Source organism: Hemicordylus capensis, chromosome 1 (assembly GCF_027244095.1).
Source record: "Hemicordylus capensis ecotype Gifberg chromosome 1, rHemCap1.1.pri, whole genome shotgun sequence".
Classification (NCBI taxonomy): Eukaryota; Metazoa; Chordata; class Lepidosauria; order Squamata; family Cordylidae; genus Hemicordylus; species Hemicordylus capensis.
In genome coordinates this window covers 387,535,540-387,554,969 of record NC_069657.1, presented here as the reverse complement: position 1 = coordinate 387,554,969, position 19,430 = coordinate 387,535,540, and the positions used below count along the sequence as shown (strand labels likewise).

At 45.0% G+C, this 19,430-nt stretch overlaps 1 protein-coding gene across 1 annotated transcript; it reads right to left on the bottom strand.

The window, feature by feature from the left end:
- Positions 1-13,544: 13,544 nt before the first annotated feature.
- Positions 13,545-18,115, bottom strand: LOC128347435 (cytochrome c oxidase assembly protein COX20, mitochondrial). Its single transcript, XM_053302100.1, has 4 exons — positions 17,959-18,115; positions 15,783-15,903; positions 15,076-15,139; positions 13,545-14,412 (listed from the first exon to the last, which is right to left on the bottom strand). The coding sequence occupies exons 1-4, from the start codon at positions 17,992-17,994 to the stop codon at positions 14,271-14,273; spliced, it is 363 nt and encodes a 120-aa protein (XP_053158075.1). The 5' UTR covers positions 17,995-18,115; the 3' UTR covers positions 13,545-14,270.
- Between the last annotated feature and the right edge of the window lie 1,315 nt (positions 18,116-19,430).

The following is a 19,430-nucleotide window of genomic DNA, read 5'->3' as shown; positions in this document are numbered from 1 at the left end:
GGTGCGTGTGCACTATATACATGCTTTAACACAGTCAAAAGGGAAACATAACTTGCTTCAGTATTAAGCAACTTCACTATTTGACAAGCCTCCTTGAATTCAGGTGATGCATATGGGGTCAAAAACCCCTAATGTAGACACTGATGGGGATCTGAGCTGTAAGTGACTGGCTAGGAGAACTCTTGGGTTTTTGGTAGACAGCTCGTTGAAAAGCTGTACATGGCAGCTGTGAAAGGCAAGGAGGGGGATTAAAAATTAAAATGCTAATATAATGCTCTTATACAAATCTATGGTATGGCCACATTTGAAGTACTGTGTCCAGTTCTGCTCACTGCATCTTGAGGACATTGAAGGTAGAACTAGAAGAGGTTAGGGACCTAGAGCACCTTCCTTGCGAGGCAAGGGTACAGCATCTGGGGCTTCTAAGTTTAGGAAAGGGGCAGCTACTAGGAGACATGATTGAGGTGTATAAAATTATGCATGGAGTAGACAGAATGGAGAGATTTTTCTCCCTTGCATAACACTAGAACCAGGGGTTATCCCATGAAACTGAAGGCTGGGAAATTTAGGACCAACAAAAGGAAGTATTTTCTCCACATAGCGCATAATCTATGGAATTATCTGCTATGGGATGGGATGATGGTTATAGCTTGGATGGCTTTAAAGGGGGCTTAGACAAACTCACTGAGGACAGGTCTGTCAGTGGCTACATTGATAATCTGGTGGCTATAGGCCACCTCTGGTCTTGGGCAAGATGCCTCCAAATACCATTTTCAGAGGAGCGACAGCAGAAGAGAGCATGCCCTTTCCTGTGGGCTTCTCAGAGGCATCTGGTGGGCTCCTATGTTAAGCAGGATGCTGGACTGGGCTTATCAATGGCTACAAGTTTGCTATAGGCCACCTCCAGCCTCAAGAAGGAAGCTGCCTCAATACCAGTTGCAGGGGAGCAACAGCAGGTATCCCCTCTTGCCTGTGGCTTTCTCATAAGCATCTGGTGGACCACTAAAAAGGATGCTGGTCTAGATGGGCTTTATCTAGTGGGGCTGTTCTTAGTAATTGTAATCTTTCTACTCCCATAAGAATTTAGTGTTCCACTGTAGAATGAAGAAACTTCTGAAGTTTATGGCATGTATGGAAATACATGCTTCTTGAAATGTGGGTTAGAGTGCAGATATTCCAGTAACAACCTGAGTTTTAACTGTACCAAGTCTATAATTTCCAAGGATCATGCTGTCTTGAGTCTTAATCCCTCTCAACAAGTTGATACAGTGTTACACTTATTCTGATTAGTAGTCAACCTGCCATTTAAGGGTAATTGGCTTAATGTTATCAGGAGTCCTTATGTGCTTCTGGAGAGTTGCACAACTAGGTTTGTTGGCCCCCTCAAATTTTGTTAGGGGTTTCTGTTAAATTGTGATTCAGAGCTGAATACAGACTTCTGAAATTAACAGATTATAAAGGTGGGCTGGGAAAACAAGCTGAAGCAGAAACTAGACCTTGTTTCTTACCAATTGCGCCAGATTAGCTTGAGTATAGGGAAATGCTGTAGTTTTTATGGTTAAAAAAGACCTCTGGCTTCATTTGCATTACACCTTCCCAGCCTGATGAGTATACATGATGTGACATGTTGCTTATTATATAGACTGCCCCTCTGCACACTGCAAATACTAATGGGTGTAAGGTAGTCATTTGGACAATATGCCTCTTCCCAACAATAAATAAATATCAGCATGTCCACAAAATACAGCACAAGGAGTGTGTTCCTTTTGGTGTATTTTCTCCCCCCACCCCTTTACATTGTGCAGGCTAGGAATATAATGTCTAAACCAAAGCCAGCGTGCTGTAGTGGTTAGAGTGCCGGACTAGGGCTGGGGAGACCCGAGTTCAAATCCCCATTCAGCCATGATACTTGCTGGGTGGCTCTGGGCCAGTCACTTCTCTCTCAGCCTAACCCTAATTCACAGGGTTGTTGTGAGGAGAAACTTATGTAGTACACCACTCTGGGCTCCTTGGAGGAAGAGCGGGATATAAAAAGTTAAAAATAAATCACTTGATATCTTGCCACGGAATCTGTATCTGGTTTGTGAACCCTTGTCTTAACACCACAGTAGACTCATTGTTTTTGTGGTGCTATGAAGATGCTTTCAATGGAAGCTAAAAAGAGCAGTGATCCTTGGGGGGTGGGGGATTATGGCAGGCTTATTTTCCTCTTGGGCTGGTTTAATGAAGGTACACTTCTATTACTGGAGGTTTTCCTGAATTGATGTTGACCCTCCAATTTAAGCAGTGAAATAACACAATGTTTCCCCCTAAGGTGTGCATATGTATACAATTTCTTAAAAGCCTACTCAGTTAAGTTTAGATCCCACTCAGGTTGACTCTGAATGCACGTGTGCACATGCCTTTATACTGCCATCCAGAACAAAACATTTGGCACACATGACAAAAAACTGGAGGGAACACTGGAAATAAGTAAGAACTCTTAAATTTTGGATAAACACAACCATAATTCTCCCCAACTTAAAGTGTACGCTGATGGGATCTGAGCTGTCAGTGACTGAGCTATCAGTGAGGAATTAGTGGTTCATGGTAGGCAGCTCGTTGAAAATGTCAGTTCAATGTGTGGAAGCTGTAAAAAAAAGGGGGGCCCAGTTCCATGCTAGGGATCATTAGGAAGGGGACTGACAAAAATGCTAGTAGTATAATGCCTTTATACAAAACTATGGTGCGGCCACACCTGGAATACTGTGTACAGTTCTGGTCACATCTAAAAAAGGACATTGAAGAACTGGAAAAGGTGTGGAAGAGGGCAACCAAGATGATCAGGGGCCTAGAGCACCTTATGAGGCAAGGTTACAACACCTGGGGCTTTTTAGTTTAGAAAAAAGACAACTGTGGGGAGATGTGATAAGAGGTCTATAACATCATGCATGGTGTGGAGAAAGTGGATAGAGAGAAAGTTCTCTCACATAACCCTAGAATCGGGGCATCCTGTGCAATTGCCAAGAAATTTAGTACCAACAAATGGAAGTACTTTTTCACACTGCATAATTGAATTTTGGAATTCTCTTCCACAAGATGTGTTGGCTACTAGTTTGGATGGCTTTAAGGGATTTGGATAACTTCATGGAGGAGAGGTCTATCAACGGCTACTAGTCTGAGGGCTACAGGCCACCTCTAACCTCAGAGGCAGGATGCCTCTGAATCCCAGTTGCTGGGGAGTAACAGCAGGAGAGAGGGCATTCAGCTCCTGCCTGTAGGCTTCCAGTGGCATCTGGTGGGCCACTGTGTGAAACAGGATGCTGGACTGGATGGGCCTTGGGCCTGATCCAGCAGGGCTGTTCTTGCGTTCCCTCAGAAAAGGGTTGTATCCTCCAGCATCTTGAGTTGTCTTGATCTCCTGCTCCAGACAAGGCCAACCACAGATCTTTACACATGAGCAGGAGGGAGGAGCAAGCCCCCTTGACCTCAATTTTTTGTCCTGTCTCGCTCCTACAGGTTGGAGGGCATTAGTTGCATTTTGTCAACAAGCTATTTGGTCCTGTTCTAGACAGTGAGTGGTTTTAGTATAAATGGAATAAACACAAACCCGTGGGTGTTGCTCTGTTTTCAGCAGCCTTATTCTGCCACAAGCAATGCATTACTATCCTGAAACAAATTTTCATTCAGCACCACCTTGGTCTTCACATGCTGTGGACGGACTGATCTCAAACACAACTCATCCATTTCCCTCTTGTAGGATAAGGTTATAGAAGTTCTATAAGAACAGTTGATGATCCTGTGGATATAATTGGACCAGGATAATCTCTGCTCTTTTCTTCATTCTTTTGGCTTCTTGACAGGTTTCTATTCGTTGTAGTTTGTGGCTAAAAGATGTGCTAGAGAAGTAATATGCAACAACCACTCCAACTAAGGTTTTAGACAACACCTTCTGTTTCCACCCCTACCTTCTGTCTGCTGCCTTAATACCCCTGAATATGCCCCTGAAGGCTGGGCTTTTGCACACGTTGGGTAGAGGTAAAGTAAAGTGTGCCGTCAAGTTGATTTTGACTCCTGGCACCCACAGAGCCCTGTGGTTTTCTTTGGTAGAACACAGGAGTGGTTTACCATTGCCTCCTCCTGCACAGTATGAGATGATGCCTTTCAGCATCTTCCTATATCACTGCTGCCCAATGTAGTAGCAGTGGAGAGTCAAACCGGCAACCTTCTTCTATCTAGCCAGCTATAAAAAGTCAAGCATTTCCCCGCTGCATCATATAAGGGACTTAGCCAAAAAAGGAAACTTGGTTATTTGAATACTGCATTAATCTTAATGGTCCTTAGTGATACCATAACTCTTATTCAAACTATGGTAATCCTATTTTTTTCAGTAAACAGCTGACTATTTCATGAGCACTTTCTATGGTCCTAAGTTATCTTACTGCATCGCTAAAAATGCTTCAGAAAGCGTTTGCAGCATATCCATTCTTCTGAGTGGTCTCTGTCCATCACACCAATGCCTTCGCGCTTGTGTGAAGAAATCTTCGGGACCTTCCAAACTTCTTTTTCTCTATGTCAGTCCTGAGGCTCCTCCCCTCTACGCCTTAGTCATGTGCTCTACATCCTCCTCCTCAGGAAGAATAATCTGTGAATGAACCCTGCTGGCTTTATATAGAAGAATACTTGGGTTTACACTAACCTGGGCCTGGCAGTGTAAATGGGAATAGAAAGTAAATGCTGAATCTAGTGTATGAATTAGCCATTATTATTTCAAGCCTAGGAGACAAGTTGTAAATCGTAGTTAATGTCAACTTTGGATTATGCTATAGAAACACTTGCTGTGTTCCTTAGCACATACTGCATGTATCTACTAAACACATTTCTATGTAAAGTTGTCCCTCTTCACCAGCTTCCCTGGCCTCTGTCACTAGAAGACCAGTTGTGGGAATTGCAGATGTTGCCTGTATAGAATGAAATCTGTGGGCCTCAAATTACTTCTGAAGGAGTCTTTTGTATTTTCTTTAGTGACCTAAAAAATAGCTCTTAACACAGGGATGAAACTGGCAACATCGTTGATGTTTGTAAGAATACTCTGGTTTGTTGCCCTTGATTTATGAAAAATGTGGAGCAGTGTGGGTATGTGAATAGATAAATTTAAGCCCTGAAATCTACCCTATGTACAAAAAGGCATCTGGATAGCAGGTTATTTGTGCTAACTGGTGGGCTGTAGGCAAGACCCTTCCTCATCTGACTGGAAGATTTAATGTCTGGACACATTTTAGCCGCGTAAGCAACTTCAATTGGAAATATGCTGCTGTTCTGACCAGATTATGCTGTTACCAGTATGAAAATATTGCAGCTCTGAGTGACCTGTCCTCTTGCTCACTTCTTTTAAACAAGAGCATGGTATGTGGTTTGCTTTTCTGTTACAAGAACTATTGGAAGGAAAATAGTAAAAGGTGCAGAAGTGTCACTGAGCCTTCTTGAATACCTCTCCTCATACTTTGAGAATCATGCTCCTAGAATTAGTTACGACACTTTTTCATATGATTAACAAGATTTGAGTCCTGAAAGTACACAATTTAACCCTATATTAAAGCCTCTAGCATACTACATCACTTTGGTTCATTCTGAAAACAATTACCAAAGAGCAATTTATTTCCCTTGCGCCCTTGAGAATGTTTAGAGTGGCTGATTGAAGTAGAAAGAGGTACTATTTAAGATTTTCAGAGTTCTACCAGATTTCTTTCAGATCTTTTTTTTACCAGAGCTGTTTTACCTGTGATAGAGCAGCCTTTTTGCTCCAGGAAGGCAGATATACTTTCTGTAGTAGAATGTGACCTTGCAGGCACAGTACGTTAACTTTTTTTGCCAATAACATCAAATTGCTTTTAAACGTGTGTGTGTGGGGGGGGGGGTAATACTTGTAGAGGAATTGCTATCCAACTATAGTAACAGTGCAGTCAAAGGTATCTTTCTGTTTTGAATACATAATTCTGACTCCTGACCAAAATATATGTCTAGTAGGTGAATACTCTTGCACAATTAGTACAGGTATGATTAAAAACTGCCTTCAACACACATCCAAGCTAATCTCAAGTAAGTAGCACTACTAAACATACTGTATACTTTGCACTATATTTATTAAGCACTTAATAACATAATTAAGTATGTTGTATATTTTAAAATTGTTATTTATTTATTTATATCCTGCTTTTTCTCCAAGGACCTCAGAGGAATGTTCATGGTTATGTTAATCCTCACAACAACCCTGTGAGGTAGGTTAAGCTGAGAGATAGATGACTGGCCCAGTCACCTAGTGAGTTTCATGGTTGAATTGTTATTTGAACTCTGGACTTCCTGGTCCTAGTCCAACATACTAACCACTATGCTATGCTGGGTCGACATGCAGATTACTGACTGGGCTTACAATATGGGTTTATACACTTTCTGGATGCCTCGAAAGACAAGCACAATGGTTTCCCTATAAAGCGTGATTTATTTGCTATATTCACTTGGGAAGAACCGACAGTTGGATCATTTGATGCACTTTCAACATACATGTACCTTACTCTAGTTTGTAGTGTTCTAGAAGTGCATTATCTGGTGGCATGGACTGGGTTAGTGTGAGGCTGCTGGGCAAAAAATGCTGCTTAGCATACCTTCTCTCTCTTTCCCCCACCCCTTTAAAATTCAACAAGAACTGGATGAACAGGGATAGTATGCAACCTCTATACTGTCTATTAGGGATGTGCAGAACGTTCCGAAGTTAGAATGTTCCACCTCAAAACGGGCCATTTTGAGTGTTCCAAGCCTGGAGCAGAACACCCCCAAAGAGGGGATCCTGTTCTGAGCTCGGAATGGAATGACCCATTCCAAGGCACAGAATATCCCAACACTGTTCCGAGCGCCATTTTGGATTCCAAAATGGCAGCCACGCATGCACAGTGGCCAATTAGAATCCAAAATGGTGGCTGGAACAGTCCGGCAGTCATTCTGTTGGAACAACCAGCTTGTCTGGTTGTTCCAACAAAACAGTTTGTGCATTTTGTGTTCCAATCTGCAATCAGAATGGAGCACAAAATGTGTTCTGTGCATACTCCTACTATCTATACCATCCTCATCACTGAGATTGCTAGTAATGAATTTGGAGACTAGGGAAGAACTACTTGCTGCTTCTAAGATGTATGGAACTGCTTTATCCTCTATTGTTATTTATCATATTTACCTTATGGAATATTTTGTGTTTAAGTTTTGACAAGTACTGCACAAGCTTTAAATACAATCAAGATAAGAAATAGTGCACAAAGAGCAGCAATATGTAAGAAGAATGTATTAAATGCCAATAAATACCTGAATTGTTGTCTTTTCCAAGCCACGCACTTTGCCACTTTACGAAGCCTGAAGGGAAGAACACATCTGTCCACATAAAATACTAGTCGGCATTATAACGAGCTGAAAGTTGTATAAATATTAGGATTTCAAATATAGTGCTTCAGTGCAGACACAAGTTCTACCTCAACTACCACAAATAAATTTCTTGTCCAGGGAATGGTACAGAATGGTACCTGGGTTGTTCTAAGGAGGACTAATGGAGCCTACTGCTAGTTTCTTCTAACATGGAGACTCTTACTAGTTCTGTTGTCAGAATAGAACATTCTGACATGAACTTCTACTATCTAGGATTCCTCCCTACGTGCTGTGAACTGGGTTTGTTATCCAACTATCAGCACTTGAGTTATAAAGGGAAGTTTGTCTATACTTTGAGTGGCTGCTGTCTTAGAACAAGATGTGGATTGGAACCCCCTCCTATCTGTTGTGAATTTAGATTGCGTCAACACTGTAAGCATAGAAGTTATTAGAGGGATATGGATACACACAGAGTGCTTCTTCCAAGTAGGCTAAAAATAGATTTATTCAGAACTATTTACACGATCATATAGTAGACTGAACATGGCTTTTAAAAGTGCAGTGACAGTAAAAAACACACATCTTCAATTGAAAATGCAGAGCAGATTATTTGGGATGTGCAAAATGTTTTGGCTCGAAACGGGCCATTTTGAGTGTTTTGAGCTTGAAACAAATCACCCTTCAAATAAAGAGCCTGTTTCAAGCTCAGAAAAGTGTTTTGTTCAAATCAATTCAAGCACCATTTTGTCTCCGTATTTTTCCCTTGCTGATTGGCTTTCTGGCACTGGCTTCTGATTAGCTTGCAATCGCCTTGCTTCTTGGCTGGCTGATACAAATCAAGTGTTGTCTTGGGCACCCCCATTGGCTGGCAGGGAAGAGGGGGAGCCAAATGAGGGATTTTCAAAATGTACTGAAAGGGACTGGGAGGTAGAGAGAGCCCTTATAGTGTGCTTCTCTTGAAGTGGATAAACCAGGAGAGGTGGAAGGATCAGACTGCAGCAGCAGAGAGCAGAGATGGTGGGCCCAGTGGAGAGACAGAGAATGCCTGCTGGCTTATCTGATTCTCTCTCCTTTTTTGTAGTGCTAACCGCTTATTTTTTGTACCATTAAAACACAGTTTTTAAAATTGTACCAGTAGCCCCAGTGGCTTTAACTGGGTGTTGCTGTGGATGGATTTTCCTCATAGCCAGCCTCCAATGGCTTTAATAACAGGGGCTGTTTTTTTCTTCTTTTGCTGTCCCAAGCTGCAGCTTTGATGCTGCTGTGTGCCTGAATTGAAGTTCATTTTTTTGTTTTTGAAGGCTAGTGTGTTCTGTGACTTCTGTCTGGTACCAAGCCTGCCAGGCTCTCTCTGTTTCCCCGGGGTTACCCCCCACCCCTGCTTGTTCTCTATCCCCAGCTGTTGAGTCCCAGTGTCTGAGACTTCGAGGGCTGCACCAGCAGAGAATGCTGGAAGGTAAACCCCCTCACCCCAGTCAAGCAACAATTATTTAAATAGGGCCTAGTTTGGGTAAGGGATTAGGTACTAGGTAGGCCTGTAGGACAGGAGTGGTGGGTTAGATGAGGCCACAATAATCCCCTACCCCATTGTTGCTTGCTCCCCTCCACCCCACCCCCATATAAAGCCTGCTTCTTTATTTGGGGGATTTACTTTTTTTTAGCTTCTATGTGTGCACTACAGAGCTATAGGTAGCACTGTGTGTGGCAAATGCCACATAAATAGACCAACTTGACCACACACCCTTAAAGGCACTTCTCCTCCCCCCCCCCACCCACCCCCATCCAAGTTAGGGCTTGAATTTAATAAAACCCAAGATGTCCAGGAGGATACAAGGCAGAGGCAGGAGCAGAGTGGCAGTCAGAGGGAGGGGTGATGCTAGCCGTGGTGGGCGACAGCAAGAGGAGCCTACTCCCTGAATTGCCCCCACTGCTGTGGCTGCGCACAGACCTGCCTCTCTGGAGAAGGGTAGTCCTGCAGTGCAGCTCACAGTGGCGGCTGAGCTAAAATTAGGGGAGAGGTCCTCCCCTGTCAGGGAAGAAGCTCCTCCCATAGCAGCAGAGGTGGCTGTGTAGCGACTAGCCTAGCCAGATCCATCTCATCCTCCTCCCCAATCCCTTTTGGCAGTGTGACCCCCCAAGACAGACAGAGCAGGAGGAAGTCATTCCGCTTCCTGGACCTTCTCAGCCCCAGACCAAGGGTGGTGGTGCCCCCAAGAAGGAACCAGGAGCCTCAGTACCACCACCACCAGCACCATCAGAACAGGGCCAGACTGGCCCTGATGGCAGCATGGTGTGGTACCCCTTTGAGCTTTGCCTTGATGACCCAGCAACCTATGCAGTCTGCACCCACTGCAGGGAACAGATCGTCAGGGGGAAGGACCTTCCCTAAGTGTCTTTCAACCTCGGGTATGCTGAAGCATCTGCAATGGTGTCACCTGGGGACCCATGCTCCTGATGGCAGCAACAGGCCTGGTGTACTCTTGATTAGTGGCAAGGCACCTGCTCCTAAGCAGGGGAAGTTGGCTCTGCAGTGGGTGCAGCTGGTGGACAAGCAGTCTGTTCACTCAAAGCCTCATCTCATCACCTGGGCCATTGCCAAGATGGACGACCAGCCATTCCAGATGGAGAACACCCGCTTCCTACCAGCTGCTCCTACTGCTTGCCCCTGACTACAAGATGTCCTCAGTCATCACCAGCAGGTGAGTGGTGCCCTCCCTGTACTGGGTGTGCAGAGGGACTATGTCAGGGCTGCTGCATAAGGTGGCGCCTGATACAAGTGTGCATTTCACTGTGGATTTGTGCGCCAGCAGCAGTGGGCTGCATGCTTTTTTCTTGTCCCTCATGGCACGCTGGTGAGGGCAAGAGAGCGAGGGGCCAGCCCTTCCCATGCAGCAAACACAGGTGGCTCTGCTGCATGTGGAGATGCTGAACACTAACCACATGGCAGATGAGGTGTCACTGGCCATGGACTGCCAGGTGGAGGGATGACCATCCAGGCAGCCAAACCTTTGCTGACGGTTCATGATGACTGAAAGTGGCTTGAACATAGTGAAGGCAGGTGAGCAGCTTCAGTTTGTGCCCATCGTGTGGCAGACACTCTGAACCTGGTCATGCAGGATGTGCTTCGTCTCTCCAGGGCTGTGGCCAGGCAAGCCATCCCCACTGAAGGTGCTGAGCACCAATCTGCTGCTGCCATGGCTGCTCTTGTGGGCAGGTGTCGCAGTATAGCCGCTTTCTTCCACCGGAGTGAAAAAGGTAGGCAGATGCTTAAGGAGAGACAGCTTGAGCTCAGCCTCCCTGAACACCTGCTTCTCAGGATGTTCTGACCCGGTGGAACTCCACCTTTCTCTGGCTCCAGCACCTATAGGAGCAAGAGCTGGCCATCCACAGTCTTCAAGGAGGCATGGCTTGGAACAGTGCGGCTAAGCCAACCAGGACTGGGCACTCATATCCGAGGTGGTTTTGACACTCAAGTCATTCTTTGTTGCCACAAACAGCTTGTGTGCCGAGAAAACAACATTGAGCCAGGCTTTGCCCACTGCTCTTTTCAAGAAGACGTGGAGTTACAGTCCACACTGAAGACTGAGGAAGCAATTGCCTTGGTAGGTCAGCTGAGGATGGAGTAGTTGATTTGCTGAAGACGCCCTTGGGTGCATCGGCAGAACATGTTTTGTCCTGCCTATGTGACCCAGGGATGAAGGGCAAAGCTGTCCCCCCTGCCAAGTTTGAGGGCTTTCCTGGTTGAAGAGGTTAGGTGAGCCCAGGAGAGGAGGCTGGAGCGCAACCAGGAGGGTACTGTAGCACCTACTGCTAGTGCACGGTAGCATCACCACCGCTTCTCAGTCCAGTAGTGTGGTGTTCCTGGCAGGGCCAAGGGAGCTGGCAGTTCCACCTTAGCATTGCACCCAGTGGTTCACAGGGGGCTTCCTTGGCACCTTGCCAGGGGTACGGGAGGAGCCCACCGAGCCCTGCAACAGTGCTGAACAGTGTGTTCTGCAGTACCTGCAGGAGCTGGTGGCAGGCTGGGAGATAGAGCCAATTCAGTTTGGGGCAATATATGGCCAAGTCTGGCCAAACTTGGCAGTGGTTGCCGGGTGGTTCCTCTCATGTGTACAGAGCAAAAGGGTGTTCTCCATGGCTGGGGACATGGTGACTCCCCATCACTGATGGTTGGAGCCTGACTAGTGGCTGGTCTTCCTAAAGGCCAACCTCCCCCTGCTGAGATATCCCATGCTGGCCATGGAAGGTGAGTGACACATGGTCACCCCTACCCACTGCAACACCACTGGCAGTTTGCCCCACCCTGGACAACTCCAAAACCAGATGTCACAGTCTGCCCTTTAGTGCTGCTGACACATGCAGACATGCATGCACACCACGGCCCATGATGAGATGGACTGGCAATGGACATGTCAGGCTGTCAGCCAGAGCCCTTCAACAATCTGAGGCCATAGTATTATCCAGACACAGGGAGGAAGGCAGCAGTGTCATGGGATAAATGCTGAAGATTTCTTCTCAAGGTAAGAGTCTACAAGCTTCGTTTCTTGTCAGACTATTGGTCCATCTAGCTCAGTATTGTCTACAGTACACAGTCAGACTTCTCCTAGGCTACAGACAGGAGTGTCTCCCTCACCCCTTGATCTGGAGATGCCAGGGAGGGAACCTGGAACCTTCTGCGCACACATAAGCATGCAGATGTTCTTCCCAGAGCAGCCCCATCCCCCAGGAAGAATATCTTAAGAGTGCTGCTCCTTCCATCCTGTTCAGGTCTTCAGAAAGCTAAGCTCAGAGCTGAGCTGCCCAGGCCATGACTCCTCTGTCCTCCTGTCTCTCTGTGGCAGGCAGGAGGGAAGGAAAGTAGGTTGGATTTTGTGGTTTTCTCAGCACTGAGTATATGTGGTGCTAGGGCTTTGTGGTCACCAGGAGTCAACACCAACTCAACAACACACTTTACCTTTATTGCTGCTATAACTACCTGATTTTGCTGGATCTGATTGACAAAGGCAGAACTTGGGTGCCCACCTTCCTTGAATTGTGGTTTGTTTTGTTTGTGAGTGTGTGTTGTGGTGAGAAATGGACAGTGGCAGCACTCCTTGTGTCATATTTCTTGGTGGTTGATGTGAGCTCCATGTCTGGCCTTAAGACTAGCTTGTACTTCACTCACTACTCTGGTCTGCTGCTCTGTAGTCTCATTGGCTACACTTTGCATTGCAAGGTGTTTTACTCAGTCAAAATGTGGCTGAAGTTGCTTTGGTTGAGCTTATGGTATGCTTGCTGCTAAGGGTCTTTCTGTAGCAGCTCTTGCAATGCTATGAAGTAAAGATGGAGTCATTGTGTGTGTGAGAGCAACATGTGCCGATGATGTTACTGCAGCGCAGGCACTGTGGCTTGCAGTAGATTCTGGGTCAGTGATTCGTTTTTGGCCATTTTGGACTGGGTGTATTGGGAGGGACAGATTCCCTTTTACTGTGTGTTTCTGCAGTGTTTTTCAAGGCAGGGTTGCAAAATTGCAATGCAAAACTTGTGTGCACTTTGAGAGTGCAGCTTGGTCTGGCCATAGGGAACAATGGGGAAAATCAAAACACTCCATTGTCCCTCATGGGTATCTCCTACAGACACCAGGGTTCTGTAGTAGGGCATGATGGGTGCTACCTACCACCCAACTCACAAAAGAAATGTGCAAGTGGGCAATTAACCTTTCCTCAAAACCTCTATAAGATTCTATGGGGATCTAGGGGAAAGGTTAAAGATTTGTTAAAAATCGCCCGCTTGCCCTAGGGCCACCATGGGGAACAATGGAGTGTTTCGAGTTTCTCCATTGTTCCCTATGGCGGAAACACTAGAAACATTTCAAGCTTTGTTTCGTCAAAACAGCTGGGTCGAACGCTGTTTTGATCACACATTTTGGCCATCTACTTTTCATTTTGAGCTTGAAACAAAACACAAAATCTGTTTTCTGCACATCCCTACAAAATATGTAAGGTGATATCAGTTTTCAGCCAATGGGACTATAACTTGGAACTATAACACTATGTCTCCCATATCAGCCACTTTTGCAGGTGGAAAAACATTCCCGTAACGACATACACTACAAACAGTAGAAGGAAATGATAAAGACTTCAAACATGCTCTATCATAAAACATGAGACAGAAGCTTGAAATGAGACTGAAGTATATAGTACAAGGAACTAAGCCTTCCTGGGGGAAAAGAACTCTGTAACTGTAGCACAAGCACCTCAACTAATCAAATTACCTACTACATATACCATTAAGTCAGGAAATATATATAGTGGCCATTAAACAAATAAATTTACATTTACATCATTTCAGGGCAAAAGGTTCATCCTGTTTTTTCTGTGGAAGATTGTGACAATGCAAACAGTAAAATGTCACACTATTCTTTTAAACATTTTCATTGAAACAGGGTTTTGAGGCGGAGTGTGCTTAACCAATTATACTTAATAAAACAAGCATACAGGCCATTGATTTCAGGTTAAACATGCTTAGATCTCACCCATTACAATCAATATGTCTCAGAAATACAGATTTGGCTCAGAAGTTGTTCCATAGCCTTTCAAGTTTGATTTTGATTAGGTGCACTTCCTACTGCTGAATAATCTTCAAAACCCAAAGTATTTTGCTCCAGTTCATGCTATTCTGAAGAAGTGTTCTAAGCACAGCTGTTAGCTTATATCATTCTTAAGCAGATCTCCTCCCTCCGCCCCCCAAAAAACAAGATCACAGTATGCAACCATGGAAGTAAAATAGAAAACAAATGCTGAGGGTAGCTAGAAAACCACCACCTCAAGTTTGGCAACAGCCAGATTTTCTAGCTTCTCAAATGAGTTTTTAATACAGTGGCTTAAGCATTGTTGCAAAGCCTACGAACGACTTCCTTCAGAGCTTGTTTTTTGCTTCTCTGGATCGAACTTTGTGCCTTCAAATAAAATCTTGTTTCTTATTGCTTCTTGAAGCTTTCGTTGCTGGATCTTTAATTTTGCATTACTGTATCTACAATGGACCCTTAAGAAAAAGGAAACGAGCATTAACATCTTTCCGGCTTTGGAGAATAGTTCAAAATACTTATTGAGTCCGCTACTAATCTGAAAATAGTACAAACTGACATGTTTCACAGAACTTTTCATGAGAAAAGGAGAGGAGAACTCTCAGGGAAAACAGATGGAATAAACTCTTGTATATGCTGAATTTAAGATGGACAGTCAAAGGGTAGGTTGCAATCTCTTCTTGTTGGTATAACTGTTGCCTTAGAAGACGGCATGAACTGCCCACCTCCTCACTGCCCCTAAAATTTCAATAAAGTTTTTTTTTTTTTAAGAAGAAAGGATCAATGTTTACAAAATTTATTTTTAAGATTAGGAAAATCAAAAAATGAGAGATATGGAAAAGTTTGGGGAAATAATTTGAACAAATAGCATCACTATGTGAATTAAAAAAAACTCTTGGGCAACGAGGAGTTCTGGAGAGGAATGGAGGACATGCATGTGGCCTTGTATGCCTAGTATTAGCCTGGCATGCGGCTGTGTGCTCATACATGCTGGGGGAGCAGCGTTTAACTAAGACGACTACTGATCCCTCTGCCTGAGTGTGGCTGTGCTCACAGGGGAGTGAGTTATGTTCTAATGAACTTGCCATTGGTCTTCAGAATTCCAGAAACATCATACACACCAATATCCTAATGTTGTCAGGATAAAACTTCCCACTCCAAAGTCACAGGATCGTCTGACTCTACCTGGGGGAAGACAAACCTTTTTTAATAATTAAGGCATATAGCAACTAAAAAAGCCCAAACTTAATAATTAAGGCATATAGCAACTAAAAAAGCCCAAACTAAGTATTTATTTTGGAAATAAAAGCCAGTTTTGGATAATGCATGTGATGAATCACATTAAGACACAGTATGAAACTTTGCAAAAAAAAAAAAAGGAGGCCAGCTAACAAACACAATCATAAGAAAAACTTGACAAAAGAAAAAAAAAGAGTTGTTTGACATAGTGGCAGGCTATGTCAAACTCAGAACATGTACAGAATGCAGGCTTTGAGCTATTAGCTGGAAGAGCTGTGCCTTCAGTTGACTGAAATTAGTTCTCCCTAGCTACCCACACAACTGCTGTAGAACATTTGGGAATATTCCTTGTTTAAAAGTTGGGAAAACTGAGTATATAAATCTAGAGACAGATGTGGCTGTACGCCTTTGCTGAGAAGAGGTTTACTAGAAAAGGAAGTAGGTGAAACCACTGAATGTTAGTCAACTGTTATGTCTCTGACATGGAGAGAGAGAATGGAAAAGTATGAGAGTGTGGGGAATGGAATCAGAAAAGGTGGAATACACAAAGGACTCACTGCAAGTTTACATAGTCTTCATTTTTACTTACTAGTTGCTAAAAAGTGTCCAAGGCCCACAGCTAGACCACCCAAGGATCCATAGAGCACAGATTCCCGAGCACAAGGGATATTTTTCACATCAAGTATTCCCAGCAGCTTAAAAGAATCTGTCTTAAATAAATAACAGAACAAATACATCACTAAAAACAAGCACTTTCCATAAAAAACCCACCTATTATCTGACAAACAAGAGGGCCATTTACCAACTCAACAGAGTGCTAGATTCAGTACAGGATATGGTTCCTACACAATTAATGGGGTGGAAGAATTTCAGCAGGTGCAGCTTTTCTCACTGAAGCATGATGGGAAAAGCTGCTCAGACTAAAATCTTTTCTTCCACACAATTATTACGGGGAAACAAATTTTTTCTTCACTGGCCACTACCAATGGATGCTTATCAATGAGGAAATGCATTAGATCACCTTAGTCATTTGGATGGTCAGGAGGTTGTGAAACATGGCTGTTCTATTCTGACTGAAGAAGGGTAGCAAGGAGAGCTGAAAGCAAGAATGTTTGTTGGTTGGCTCGGTTACTGGGAACCTTCCCATAGGCTGCTTGCTGGACCTCTTAGTTTGGTGCCATCAACCACGATGTCTTTCTGAGCCACCTGCCTCAGTGGTACCACAGTCTGGTCAGTGGTTTGCATTGGTCAGGGGGAAGGTGGGGAAGTGACAGAATGCTGGGGAACTGTTGCTCCACCGCATGGCCAATGGGCTACAGAATGATGAAGGGTTTCCATCCTGTCTCCCATGCTATATAGCATCTACAAGAAACCACTGTGAGAGGTTGTTCAGGGATTGTGGGAAACAGTGTAATCTGTATGCTGCTGATACCCAGCTTTGAGCTGAATAAGGGCAAGTAAAATGAAGCTTTCCAGACATGATGGAAATAAACAAGAGTCAGCCAGTTCAGCAAACCTAGGAATAGCTGTATGTCATATGTACACCTCAGAGTACTGTCACAGGAACATGCATGTTAACAAGTGATGTTTTTTAGTAGTTTTCAGGAAGCACTGCAAGATCAGCAAAAATGACCAGCAAAAGTTGGCAGAATTGCAGTGTTTCTGCCTCAATGTCCCCTACTGGCAAGCACAGTTTCCCTTACTGGCACCATGGCTTCCATCTTGGCAGGTACTGTCATGTATTTCAGTACGTTCCTAATGAAGGTGACCATATTGGTGTAAGAGCACTTTTTCAGTCCCTTCAGCTTTTGGTAGGAATTATGGGAGTTGAAGTCCAATTACATCTGGGGACCCACACGTTGAGAAACCCTGAGCTAGAGCTTTGCTCTTTTCCCCTCCTGCCTTGTCTCTTCACCTCAACATCCTCCTGCTGGACAGCAGAGACTCTTTCAAATTTGTGTGAAGGACAATGAACAAGGAATGGTTCTGCTGCAATGGCTATTCCAAATCCAGAATAATGTTCACTGAGTACAAGAGTGTGATGTGTAAATGGAATCCGGAATGGGTCAGGCATGGCTCGGGTCTTAAGCTTGTTTCATCAAGATCATGTTCAAGTGAAATGCTAGATTCTTCACACGCCGAGCCTACTGGAGGAAGATGGCCTATTCGCCATGCTAGCTCGATAGAACCTTCATTATTATTATTATTATTATTATTATTATTATTATTATTATTATTATTATTATTCATTTTATATCCCACTCTTCCTCCAAGGAGCCCAGAGCGGTCTACTCTTAACATACTTAACATGCAACTTAAACTTAACATACTTAAGTTTCTCCTCACAACAACCCTTGAGAGAGAAGTGACTGGCCCAGAGTCATCCAGCAAGTCTCATGGCTGAATGGGGATTTGAACTCAGGTCTCCCAGTCCTAGTCCAGCACTTTCACCACTACACCATGCTGGCTTCATGTTCAGAGTCTGCAGCACCCCAGTCGCTGGGGAGGAATCAATCGATGATGGCCTGCTCGGGAGTGGAGTCCAGCAGAGGCACTTGCCTGGGAACACCAGGCTTTGCTGGCTGACGCCTCGTCTGACCCCTCAAGGCGGTTCTTATGCGGCTTGGACTGCGCAAGAGGTCATTTCCTCTGGAGAGGTCACAGCCCTTCATACCCGCAAGGCGCACTACGGCTGCAGCTCCCTTGCGTTAAAGACAGGCAATGAAGACACCCGCGACCCTCGCTTGCAGGCTGCAGCTCCTTACCTTCTCCGGATCCGTAGCCTCTCCCTCATTCGCCATAATAAGGCCTCTCCAAGGGCTCGGCTTCGCCCCGCCCCCTAGCCCCAGCTACTGCCAGCGAGCTGAAAGCCTGCGATGCACAGAGAGGCTACACTGTGACGGCAGCCGCTCTGCCACTCGCCTCTCCCATCCTGTTTTCCCTACCTCTATGGCCCCTCCTTTATCTCTATGGTGCTTGGAGAGAGAGAGAAGCGAGAACTGACGCCATTTTAGGTCCGGAGAGGAGATTTCGAGCAAGAATCCTTTGTTCAGTGAGATGGGTCACAGAGCAGTGCGCGCGCCTCCTGGTGCACGCGCTCAGCTCCCCTCCTCCCTCTCTCTCTCTCTCTCGCGCGCGGGCCTCCGCGTTGCTCCCGCCGCAAACGTCAGCTCAGGCTGCCGCCCCCGCACTTCGTAGCTGCTGGAGTGGAGCAGGGTGCCGTGGGGTGCCGTAGGGAGCCCAAGGCAAGAAAATGGCGTTGGCGGGAGAGGAGATGAGCTCGTTTAGGGAGCGGGGGCACGTTTGTCGAGGAAGCGGCACGCAACCCCGTGTTTTCAAAATGGGGTTGTCATATTGTTGCTTGAATCTACACCCGACCCCAGTTGCTGTTCTGCGTGTATTTGTATTGAGATTATTTCTAGCAAGCCAGCCGCTTTTTAATACAAATCTTCGTAGTACAAAAACATTAGCCTTCATACTAGACAGACTGTGGAGTTTTTTTAAAAAGTTCTTAAGACACAAACTTTATCCTTAGGATGCACAAGCATACAGACAGACATTTATTTGGAGACAGCTGAACTACCTTGCACACTTGGTTAGTTGTTGCTCAGTTCCAAACCGCAGGCAATGTCATCCACCCTAAAATCTCTAAGAGAGGGTAACATGGTTCAAATAAAAATACACGTGACGTTGTTTTAATTTTGTCTTTAGGACTTTGACTTTTGAGGTGAGCCACATCTTAAAAGGTTTCCTTTTCTCTCTCTCTAGTAACTTGTTTATAAAAGAGCAGAGTATCTTCTTTATACATAATTCTCTTAAGATACCCGTGGCTAATCCCATGCGTGGCAGCTCTCGTGAGAGTTCAGAAAGCTGCCAGATAGCCACAGGACGGGCCAGAGAAAGAATATGGCAGCGGTAGCCGGCCGGCTGAAGAAACCAGCGCTGAGCAGCTGCAGCCAGCAATGGGCAGGTGGCGCAAAAGAAGGAGATGGGGTGGGTGGCGGGCAGGGAACAAGAAGAAGGAGGAGAAGAAGATGGGCAGGGGAGGGCAAGCAAAAAATCAGGGGTGGGGGAAGAAGGTGGCGGTGAACTAGGGGTGCAGATGCTCTGCGCCAGATCATCTAGTTGCTATTTATGTTTCCAGAAGCTTATGATTAAGGATATTCAGAGGAATGAACAACACTATATTGTTATTGATATTGCCAAGTCCTAGTCCAGGGAAACATAAGTGTAGTAG

Bases quoted from the DNA above. Each gene is read 5' to 3' on its own strand.
- LOC128347435 (XM_053302100.1), bottom strand. From the start codon at position 17,994: ATGGCGAATGAGGGAGAGGCTACGGATCCGGAGAAG. The intron at 15,140-15,782 runs GTAAGTAAAAAT...GTCTTCCCCCAG, and splicing joins TGGACACTTTTTAGCAACTA to GTAGAGTCAGACGATCCTGT. The intron at 14,413-15,075 runs GTGTGTATGATG...CTTTTTCTTAAG, and splicing joins CTGACAACATTAGGATATTG to GGTCCATTGTAGATACAGTA.